This window comes from Salmo salar, chromosome 08 (assembly GCF_965601325.2).
Source record: "Salmo salar chromosome 08, fSalSal1, whole genome shotgun sequence".
Taxonomy (NCBI): Eukaryota; Metazoa; Chordata; class Actinopteri; order Salmoniformes; family Salmonidae; genus Salmo; species Salmo salar.
In genome coordinates, this window is record NC_138298.1 from 26964466 (window position 1) to 26976388 (window position 11923).

Here is an 11923-nt window from a genome sequence, read left to right on the forward strand (position 1 = left end):
GACAGGACTAAAACAGAACTATTCTAAACAAAACACTACACTGCAAGAGAGATTACACAGACAAAACCAATATTTTTCATGTAATTGTTAAACATACAAAAAAAAAAACGGGAATAAATCTTGACAACCCACGTTTGCAGAGCAGCCTTTGATGAAGTAGTAGGTTTAATAGCAATAGGCTCATCATTTAGTGACTTGGAACAGTTTTTCATTCAATGCACTGAACAAGCATGATAACTCCACATTCATTTTCAGGGGGAATGTTTTAATATGTTCACATCACACCAAGAGACAGTTTACGTCAGGCTATTATCACAAAACAAAAATGTTTACCGTGCACAATGTACAAAACTCATCTCCATAATATTTTACCAACACGATATAAACAGAATGCAGTGTCCATTAATTATTCAAGACTTAATCCTGCTTTCTACTGTGAACACTCTGGTGTCTCATTAGGTTCCCGAGCACAGAGAAACTCTTCCCGCACTGAGTGCAGCTGAACGGTCTCTCTCCGGTGTGGACGCTCTGGTGCACTTTGAGGCTACAGGATTGTGAAAACCTCTTCCCGCATACGCTGCAGCCAAACCGCTTTTCTCCTGTGTGAACACTCATGTGTCTCTTGATGTGGCTGGACTGCGAGAAGCGCTTCCCGCATTGGGAGCAGCTAAAGGGTTTCTCCCTGGTGTGTATTCTCTGGTGGGTCTTGAGCTGGTGCAGGTGGAGGAACTGCTTGTCACACTGGGCGCAGCTGAAGAGTTTCTCCCCCATGTGAATTCTTTGGTGCAGTGCGAGGTCTAGCGAGTTGGAGAACAGCCGTCCACATTCCTGGCAGTTGACCAGTCTGTTTGAGAAGAGGAGGCCCCCTTGTGTCGAGTTTGAAGGACTGACGAAACCATCGTCGCCGGGATACGAACAAGAGGTCTGCTCCTCGCCTCCAGCGCCGTCACCTCGGTGGTGAGTCTGTATCCCGGCCATTTCCGACGGAGAGAAAAAATAGTCTAAGGAGGTATCGAATCCTTTTGCATCCGGTTCGCTGGACTTGCGCCCTTCCGATGACTCACTCTCCCTTAAGTTAACGTTGCTCTGAGGACAGACGTTTGTGCCGTTCCCCAGCTGAACACCCTCCCTGTTTTTCCCAGGGATGTCAACTCCACACTGAGCAGCCAGGCCCATTCCAATATCCCTCCCTTCAGTCCAGGAGGGCATTCCTGCCTCCATTTTAAGAGTGTCAACTCCTCCGGCCTCCTGCTTCCAGCCCAGTGAGGCAGAGGAAGCCATACTGTCACACAAGGTCGTGACCCCACTCTGAGTCAAGGGCGGCTGGGCATCAAGTGGCTTAGTAGAGTCAGTTTCCACCAAATAAGAACAAGACGGATTAAGCATGTCTCTGCCATCCTCTATGCGAGAGAGGCCAGCTGCTGTATGGCTCTCTCTCTGATATGTCACACAGTCCGAGCTGTGTGTGTGCTGGCTTGCCGTGCTGTGTCTGTTTGCGGTCTGTTGGAGCCTCTGGTTGTCGCCGTCCCGCTTCTCCTCAGCTACCTCCACAGGTGAAGTTTCTGCATTCAGGATTTGATCGTTCACAGCAACAAGAGACTGAGACACACTAACTGAGGACAAGAATGAGAGAGAGAAGATAAAAACATTAATTTCATGATGCGATTGTGAACTTTTTGTAACTAGACCATTATGGCCCCATCCTATTGGTAAGTGTGATACCTACTCAGTCTCCTGGGTAGCTGGTTGTGCTTTGAGCCACAGTCTCTCAGCTCCTCTTCCAATTTCTCCTCTTTTACAACCACTACCTCAGGATGCTCTGTCGTGTCAAAGCTCTGCAAAACAAGAGGAGGAATTGGACGGAACTCTAACTGTCCTGCTGTATCCTCAAGTTTACTCCAGGAATAACCACACAGTCTATAAGTACAGTTGGAGTGCGCTCTTAAATAATTCCCCATTTATTCTCAAATAAATTGAAATTACACTTTTTTTGTCTAACTTTTGGTTACCACACCTTATTGGATTTTCAACATTGCAGAATCAATGTCATTTTTGTAAACTTAAGTTTCATTGGCCACTCCAGAACAGTCCAGCGCGCTTTGTGTGTTTGCGGTTGTTGTCCTACTGGAAGACCAATGACCTTCAACAGAGACACTGGTTGATCATTGCATTCCAAAACACCTTGATAATGTCTTGCAAACATTCAAGGCCCCCAGTGCCAGAAGCAAATTAACCCCACAGTATTGTCAATCCTCCCCATAATTGATTGTGGGGAGTGTGTTATTTTCTTTGAATGCTTGGTTTGGTCGTTGGTAAACATAGGAAAATCACACTGCTGAAGGAGACACAAAATGCCTGATTTAACTTACCAAAAATCCACCCAAATGTTCTGTGGACCAATAAAAAAAAGAAAATGGAACTCTTAGGCAATACAGATCAGCGCTGTGTTTACTGACGACCAAATTAAGCATTCAATGAAAAGAACACCCTACCTACCTCTGGTAGTGCGCAAGCCATCATGACATCAGCAGATTCAGGTGTTTTGTAGTCCAATGTTAAACCCAGTGTCCAAAAACTGGGTCTCTGTTGAAGGTTATGGGTCTTCCAGCAGGACAACAACGCCAAACACACAAAAGCAACCAGGAATGGTTAAGAAGAGAGGCTGGAATGTTCTGGAGTGGCCAGCAAAGAGTCCAGATCTGAATCACCTCAAAAACCTATGGCGAGATCTAAAAACAGCAGTTGACGGAGGGCATCCCTCCAATATTAAACAATTATAGCAGTTTACAGCTGAAAGGTGAGCCAAATTGTCAGTAGAAAGGTGCAGAAAGCTCATTGATGGCTACAAGAAGCACTCGTCTAGTTATCTTGGCCAAAGGCTGTGCAACCAAGTACTAGCTCCGGGGTGCCAATAACTTTCTCCATGCCATTGTCTTTATTTTTTTAATTAACTTAAATATACAAAAATAAGCAATGTTGAAAATGTGGTGATCAAAGTACTTATTTAAGAAATGGGGAACTATTTAAGAAAAGTGCCAATATATTTGTCTGCAACTATATCAGATATGTAATGTTGAATCCATTAACCTCCTCACTGACAGTCCTAGTGCTCCTGTCCCCCAACACCACTGAACCTCCATTTCTCCTTACACTGGTGGACTGCTTCTCTTCGACTTGATCTATATCGGCGTGGAAAAACAATAGATTCATGACATGCACGGCATTGAGAACATGCAGTGCACAAATAATATTTCCTGCACCAAAACTCAAGACAGCATTGTCTATCATTGCATTGATAAACTATAGAAACTCACCTGTTCCTTGCGCACCAGAACAGCTCGACATTGGGGGTACGATGCTTCTTTTGACAGATCGTTCCCTGGAACGAACCTCCACCAGGTGTAGTTTGCTCTTCAAAGCCTGGTTTTCGCTCTGAGTCCTCGATATTTCAAGGCGTAACACGGCATAGCCATCGTCTACAAGTTGGCAGATTTCTGCCACTGCCGCGTTAGCTAATACCTCCATGATGGAGGCGAGCTGAGAGTGAAAATGTACAGAATTCGACATTATCGCTTAACGTTATTTCACTCAACGCTTACACATTAAGTGTATTGGATGAATGGGTTGTAGAGTAAAAGTATCATGTTACCAAAAAGCACTAGCTATATTTCTGTAAAAATCTCCGGCGATATTGTTTGTGTTCAGCTCGTTAGCCGTTAATGTTTCATTGTTTACTTCCGGGTGGCAGAGGTCATGACGTTAGTCTACCGTAAATACCAGTTTATCGACCCAATTGATTTAGGATGCTGTTCTACTCTGATACTGCCTCCCTGTGTAGGAGAGCTCACCATGTCACAAAAGTAAACGCATTCAGTTCCATGTGGAGAAAGTTGCTCTGTATTTACAAATCAGTAATCGCTCACTCTTTCCATAGTTGCCCTGTTTATAAAAATGAAACGTAAGTTTGGATATGTTTTTATTCAAATACGACAAGCTATTTAACAACGATGTAGCCTAAATCATGCTTTTCAAACAAAAGGAGCAATCCAATTTTGCCAAAGCCAAAAATATGGGCCCAAAAAAATGACATTAAAACCAAATATTCTTAAACTGTTAAAAATGTTCATTCAGTTGCAGCCATTTTAATTGGGTCATGTTCAGTGAAGAGCATAAATGGTAGCTAACATTCGCAGACAGAGCACACGTTAGACATCACCACGATCATTGTTCACCTCAGGTTGTGGGACCTGAACTTACCAACCAAGAACACCGATATCGGCCTTCAGGTTGCTGTCAATACAAGATCATGATCAGAACACGGCTGCTCCACCTTTAGAGGGTGCTTTTCAAGATGGTGTTTTTTAAGCTGGTACTGACTTTTAAAGTCCTTGTTGCTCTCTGAGCAGCTGAAGGGCAGGTCTCCCTTGTGTCTGAGCTGATGTTTGGTGAAAGGTGATTTGAGCCTAAATACTTTGCCACAGACGTCGCAGGTATAGTGTTTCCTTTGTATTTTTCTATGTATTACCATGTGAGAGCGCATGCCATTTTGAGTCGCCCAAGTTGTTCCACATATTTCACAAGTGTATTGTATCGGTTCACTCTTTATGGGTGCCTCAGAACTCTCAGCTGACTCAGTTGGTCCTCAATGTCCTTGGACTCAGGTTCGACAGTCTGGTCCACCATTAGAGGGTGTTTTTCCAGCTGGTGTTGTGTGAGATGGTACCGTCTTTGAAAGGCTTCACTGCACTCGGAGCAGCTGTAGGGCCGGTCTCCCTTGCAAACAATGCACTCGTGCGTGTCGCGATCCTGGCGCTCCTTGAACGTCTTGCCACAGTCCGCGCACCAGTAGTCTTCTCCAATGTGTATCCGCTCATGGTAGTCACGTATTTTAGAATATAAAAACATCTTTCCGCACACAAAGCAACTGTAGGGTTTCACACTGTGTTTGAGTAGCTTGTGCTTTGTCAAGCCATTCTGATGCTTGAATTTCGCACCACAAATATCACAACTAGAAGTCCCTTCGTGTGTCATCAAGTGACTTGACATTCTGCCTTTCTTGGTCCCAGTCTTTCCACATATTTTACAGGTGTATCTTATGTTATATTTGTTCTTCTTTGTTGGTACTGCAGCATCCTCAATTGACACCAGCAACAGACTCTGTTCTTTCTTAAAGTCGTCAAGTCCAAGTTCTTTGGATCCCCTAGAGGCTTGACTTCTCTCGCCCTCATCACTTTCTCCTATGATATTCTGATTGGCCTTGTGAGTCTCTGGCATCCACACGCTGTAACCTGGAAAGGCAGTCACCAACAATACATTTTACAGGTTTGTTTCACAGTGACTCGTCATATTGTCCATTAGAAGCTAAGAGCATACAGTGCCTTCAGGAAGTATTCATACCCCTTGACTTATTCCACAATCTGTTGCCGAATTCAAAATGGATTCAATATTTGTTCTCACCCATCTACATACAATACGCCATAATGACCAAGTTTTTAATACATTTTTGCACATTTATTGAAAATGAAAACTTATTTACATCAGTATTCACACCCTTTGCTATGAAACTCAATATTGAGCTCAGGTGCATCCTGTTTCCATTGATCATCCTTGAGATGTTTCTACTACTTGATTGGAGTCCACTTGTGGTAAATTCAATTGATTGGACATGATTTGGAAAGGCCACACCTGTCTATATAAGGTCCCACAGTTGACAGTGCATGTAAGATTAAAAAAAAACCAAGTCATGAAGTCGAAGGAATTGTCCGTAGAGCTCAGAGACAGGATTGTGTCGAGAAACAGATCTGGGGAAGGGTACCAAAACATTTCTGCAGCATTGAAGGTCCCCAAGAACACAGTGTCTTCCATCATTCTTAAAATGTATAATGTTTGGAACCACCAAGAGTCTTCCTAGAGCTGGCCGCCCGGCCAAACTGAGCAATCAGGGGAGAAGGGCTTTGGTCAGGGAGGTGACCAAGAACCCGATGGTCACTCGGACAGAGCTCCAAAGTTCCTTTGTGGAGATGGGAGAACCTTCCAGAAGGACAACCATCTCTGCAGCACTCCGCCAATCAGGCCTTTATGGTACAGTGGACAGACGGAAGCCACTCCTCAGTAAAAGGCACATGACAGCCCACTTGGAGTTTGCCCAAAGCCAGAAACAAGATTCTCTGGTCTGATGAAACCAAGATTGAACTCTTTGGCGTCACGTCTGGAGGGAACCTGGCCCCATCCCTATGGCGAAGCATTGTGGTGGCAGCATCATGCTGTGGGGATGTTTTTCAGCGGCAGGGACTGGGAGACTAGTCAGGATTGAGGGACAGTTGAATTTCTCTGTACTTTGCTCCGTTCATGATGAAAACCTGTCGAGGCCTCAGCGAAAGTTCACCTTCCGACAGGACAACGACCTAAAGCACACAGCCAAGACAACGTAGGAGTGGCTTCGGGACAAGTCTTTGAATGTCCTTGAGTGGCCCAGCCAGAACCCAATTGAAAATCTCCTGAAAATAGCTGTGCAGCAATGCTCCACATCCAACCTGACAGAGCTTGAGGATCTGCAGAGGAGAATGAGAGAAACTCCAAACAGGTTTGCCAAGCTTGTAGCGTCATACCCAATAAGACTGGAGTCTAATCTTGCCAAAGGTGCTTCAACAAAGTACTGAGTAAAGGGTCTGAATACTTATGTAAATGTGATCTGTTTTTTTGTTCAATACATTTGCTACAAAAAAATAAAACCCATTTTTGCATTCCCATTATGGGGTGTTGTGTGTAGATTGACGAGGTGGAAAAAAACAACAATCCATTTTAGAATCAGGCTGTAACGTAACAAAATGTTGAAAAATTCAAGGGGTCTGAATAAATCTGAATGCACATGTGTCGTTGGTTGTGGGTTGGAACATTGTCAGTATGGCCACTGCCCTTTAAATACTGTACACCACTCATTGCTTCAAGCTCACCACACCAACCGAAACAAATATACCCCAAAAGTCTGTTCAATAACGTTTTGGGGGGGGGGGGGGGGGGGGGGGGGGGCACTAAACGCACCTACGTCTATATAAAGTTACCACAATAGATAGTTTCTGCTTTGACACATGCACTATACCATTATGTCCAAGGTACTGTATGTCGATCTGATAGAATTCTATCTGGGTAAGGTCATAAAGCAATTTCCAGTGTTGGAAACAGACAAGAGCACAGTGGTCTCTATCACTGGGCAATGGAAAAAAATACATCAAATCCAAGCAGAGTCTGTGTAGTTGTTGTCCAACCAAACTGAGCAACCGGGCAAGAAGAACCTTGGTCAGGGAGGTGACCAATAACCACTAACATAACTACAGAGTGCCTTGGCTGAGATGGGAGAACCTGACAGAAGGACAACAGTCTCTATAGCACTTCACCAATCTGGGCTTTATGTGAGAGTGGCCAGACAGAAGCCACTTCTGAGAAAAAGGCAAATGACATGACGGCTGGAGTTTACAAAAAGGCATGTGAAAGAACATAAGGCAAAAGATTGTGGTCCGATGAGACCAACATTTTACTCTTTGGGCTGAATGCAAAGCACAGCTCATCACTGAATGCAAAGCACAGCTCATCAAAACCAGGCACAGCTCATCACCTGTCTAACACCATCCCTACCATGAAGCATGATGGTGGCAGCATCGTGCTATAGGGACACTTTTTAGAGGCAGGAACTGAGAGAGTAGTAAGCATAGAGGGAACAATGAATGGAGCCAAATACGGACTGGTGCGAATATTTATGATCCAACAGAACAATGAAGCCAAGTATACAGCCAAAGCAATGCTGCAATGGCTTCAGAACAAGAATGTAAAAGGTCATTGAGTGGCCCAGCTAAAGCCTAGACTGGAATCCCATTGAAAATATGTGGAAAGACTTGAAGATTGCTGTTCACCGCCGCTCCCCATCTAATTTAACAGAGATTGAAAAAAATCTTCAATGAAAAAATGTAAAATACCCAAACCCAGATGTGCAAAGCTGATAGACGGGTAAGCAGGGCCGGCCGGCAAGCCGGGTAATTAGGCCCGGCCAGGTAGGTAGGGCCGGCAGGCCAGGTACACTATATATACACAAAAGTATGTGGACACCCCCCCCAAATTAGAGGATTCTGCAATTTCAGCCACACCCGTTGCGACAGGTGTAAAAATAAATAAATAAATAAATAAAATTTAAAAAGAGCACACAGCCATCCAATCTCCATAGACAAACATTGGCAGTTAAATGGCCTTACTGAAGAGCTCAGTGACTTTCAACGTGGCACAGTCGTAGGATGCCACCTTACCAACACGTCAGTTCGTAAAAATGTTTTTCCCTGCTAGAACTGCCCCATTCAACTGTAAGTGCTGTTATTGTGAAGTGGAAACGTCCTAGGAGCAACAATGCCGCGAAGTGGTAGGCCACACAAGCTCACAGAACGGGACCGCTGAACTGCGTAGCGCACAAAAATCGCCTGTCCTTGGTTGAAACACTCATGAGTTCCAAACTGCCTCTGGAAGCAACGTCAGCACAGGAACTGTTTGTCGGGAGATTCATAAAATTGGTTTCCATGGTCGAGCAGCCGCACACAAGCCTAAGATCACCATGCACAATGCCAAGCGGCGGCTGGAGTTGCTCAAAATTGGAAACATTTCTTAAAACATGTTTTCACTGTCATTATTGGGTGAGAATTTTTGTATTTAATCCATTTTAAATTCAGGGTGTAACAACAAAATGTGGAATAAGTCAAGGGGTTTGAATAGTTTCTGAAGGCACTGTAACTCATGCTGCAGAGCTTGAACATGTAATACAATAATAGCTTCAACTGACCTTGAGACTCCATGACGTCATCATCCGTTTCCTCCTGTTTAATGACCAGTGGTGCTGAACATGTCTCCACTCCCTTCCAAAAGACAATCAATGGTTATCAGCCTTTAAGAGAGTAGATCATACAGCAACAGTTAGACAGCATCTTGTTGTAGGGGTTTTCCATTACAAAACATTATACAGCAGGGGAATGACACCAAAATCATGGAACATATTTAACACAAACAAATATATTTGGAAGGGCATATTTTATGCTTAAATGAGAATCTTTGAAAACAGCCCTTAAAATGGTTTATCTGTAGACTAGATGGTATATTGAGTTTTTATTTTTATATATTTTTTAGCCCTTTTCCATGATATCCAATTGGTAGTTAGTCTTGTCCCATCGCTGCAACTCCTGTACGGACTCGGGAGAGTCTAAGGTCGAGAGCCGTGTGTCCTCTGAAACACAACCCTGCCAAGCCGCACTGCTTCTTGACACACTGCTCGATTAACCCGGAAGCCAGACGCACCAATGTGTCGGAGGAAACACCGTCCAACTCGCGACCGCGTCAGCGTGCCTGCACCCGGCCCGCCACAGGAGTCGCTGGAGTACAATGGGACAAGGACATCTCGGCAACCAAACCCTCCCCTAACCCGGACGACGCTGGGCCAATTGTGCGCCGCCTCATGGGTATCCCAGTTGCAGCCGGCTGCGACACAGACCGGGATCGAACCCAGATCTGTAGTGACGCCTCTAGCACTGCGATGCAGTGCCTTAGACCGCTGCGCCACTCAGAAAGCCCTATTGAATTTATCTAAGGGTCATTCAAAGCCTTACTATACTATTTACAGTTAAAGACCTGTTACACATTTTTGCTGGGCGTGAGCTCGCATGTTTTTCAACTAAATATGTCTGGGCATAGTCTCTGTGAGACATATCTACCCTTACAAAAATCAGCAGACAAAGCACAAGCTCCACTCACCTTGTCTGTCATCTGACCAAAAGGCTGCAATGGCTGTTCTTCCTCTGGTACCAGTGACTGTGGACCTTCATCTTCCACAGTAGGGTCAGCTTCTAGCCAAAGACCATTGGCCTCTTGTTCATTGAGGATTTGCTCCACGACTGGGAAGTTTCTGACACCTGATGAGGGGGCTAACATACAAATTGAGATTTTCTGAAAATGTTGGTCATACAGGAATAATGAGGCTCAGATTTCACAAAAACATGTCGTGGAAATATGTCATCACTCGTCATGATTGCATGTATTTAGCATAGTATTTGCAAAGCACCTTTTCACTACTGGGGGGAGTAGAGTGCCCCCTACAGACTGCAGCCCTAAGGTCCAGCAGAGGGAGCTATTATTCAGTCAGTAATACAGGCGCCTGCTAGCTAGCCGGCTAGTGTATTATTTGTATCCTAGCTTCCTACAGACAAATACCCAATAGGCATAACTATCTGTAGATATTTAATCTCACCGTCTTCTTGAACACTCTCCATACTGTTCGCTGGCTTTTCCTTCCCCATGCTATTCTCCATCACCTGCAATTTTGTCCTCGAACTTCGGTTTTGTTCTTGCAACATTTCCACTTGAAGAGCAGCATACGTTTCTTCCATAAATTGACAAATGTCTTGCACTGCTGTTGCTGTCAAGGTTTCCATAATGAAGGCAACACGAGAACGAAAGGCAAGTTCGAAAGACATAGTTACACAAATACAAACGTTTATGCGTGTGGTTCAACACCTGACTGTGAGAGAAAGAAATTAGCTACTGGCGGAAAGGTTGAAGTGTTGGCCGTTTCCAGAGATACCGATTCTTCTTCTTCTTCTTCGTGTGGTTTTTGGCAGACTAGACGCTTTGTTGCGTATTGCTGCCTTTCACAGCTCGGAGTGTGAATTGCAAGAAATACCAGAGGAAGAGACAAAGCGAGACGTTTTACTCAGCCCGAAATCTGTTTACGAAAGTAAGCCCACGCACGAAGTGAGGAATTTTTGTATGGAGGAAATAACTGTCGAATTTGTTCAACGAAGCATTTAATTGCTAATTTGCTACGTGAGACTTATTTTCCCGAATATACGTTTTGTAATGATTAGAATGCTACAAATGCACTGATTAGTGGACACATAAGGCATCTCACAAACCTTGGGGTAAAAAAAAAGAACTATATCAGTGTTGTGCCCGTTGTCATAGAGATAGATAGGACTCATCGTGGATATAACCTGTTTTCGCATGGGCATTGCAATTGAGGGCTTCTCCAATTTCAAAGTAGTTAACTGAGTGGGGATTCCTATGAGTTGGGAATGTAGAAATAGAACAAGTACAGATGACAGACAAGGTGAATGGAGCTTGTGCTTTGCCAGCCGATTTTGTAAGGGTAGATATGTCTCACAGAGACTATGCCCTGACATATTTAGTGGCACAGCGGTCTAAGGCACTGCATCACAGTGGTAGAGGCGTCACTACAGATCTGGGTTCGATCCCGGTCAGCACATACTCTGAGGGCACGGCTAGGGATGCAGTCTGGGCCGGCAGCCTTGCAAGGGTTAACGCTTTTGGATGACTTACATATGTCCTCTGTGGAGACCATAAGTATGTTGTCCTCTGGGGGTCAGAGTTGTTGTAGTGCTCTAACTGTAAGAAAAAGGCGTTGATGTCCATGACGTGGCTGGTTTTCTTTTTGTAATCAGTGATCGTTAGGAGCCCCTGCCACATACGCCTCGTGGGTACAATTTCTGCTTTTACTTCCTGCTTTGCTCCTATGTCTACACTTGCAATGGCCGCCAGTCCCCCCCATCATTGACTTGAATGGGGACACTCGTTCTATTCATTCTATGGTTGAAGAAAATGTATTACTTTCAAATGGACTTAATGGCACAGATACAAAGACGAGTCCTACATCTCAGGGGTGTCAAACTCATTCTACAGAGGGCCGAGCATCTGCAGGTTTTTGGTTTTTCCTTTCAATGAAGACTTAGACAACCAGGTGAGGGGAGTTCCTTACTAATTTGTGACCTTAATTCATCAATCAAGTACAGTGGAGGAATGAAAATGTGTATCTGCCCTATCATTGGCTAGTATGGTCCCATCTCGAGCCATATTTAGGGTGCATTCGTAAATTCACTCTGGT

General features: G+C 44.4%; 1 protein-coding gene across 1 annotated transcript; it reads right to left on the minus strand.

The window, feature by feature from the left end:
• Positions 1–143: 143 nt before the first annotated feature.
• Positions 144–3757, minus strand: LOC106610391 (uncharacterized). Its single transcript, XM_014209753.3, has 4 exons — positions 3315–3757; positions 3088–3179; positions 1727–1835; positions 144–1613 (listed from the first exon to the last, which is right to left on the minus strand). Exons 1-4 carry the CDS (start codon positions 3565–3567, stop codon positions 418–420), a joined length of 1650 nt encoding a protein of 549 aa, XP_014065228.1. The 5' UTR covers positions 3568–3757; the 3' UTR covers positions 144–417.
• Positions 3758–11923: the final 8166 nt, after the last annotated feature.

Coding starts and splice junctions, on each gene's coding strand:
- LOC106610391 (XM_014209753.3), bottom strand. CDS start 3,567: ATGTCGAATTCTGTACATTTTCACTCTCAGCTCGCCTCCATCATGGAG. Junction 1,836..3,087: donor CTAGGACTGTCAGTGAGGAG/GTTAATGGATTC, acceptor CTTGTTTTGCAG/AGCTTTGACACGACAGAGCA. Junction 1,614..1,726: donor CCAGCTACCCAGGAGACTGA/GTAGGTATCACA, acceptor TCTTGTCCTCAG/TTAGTGTGTCTCAGTCTCTT.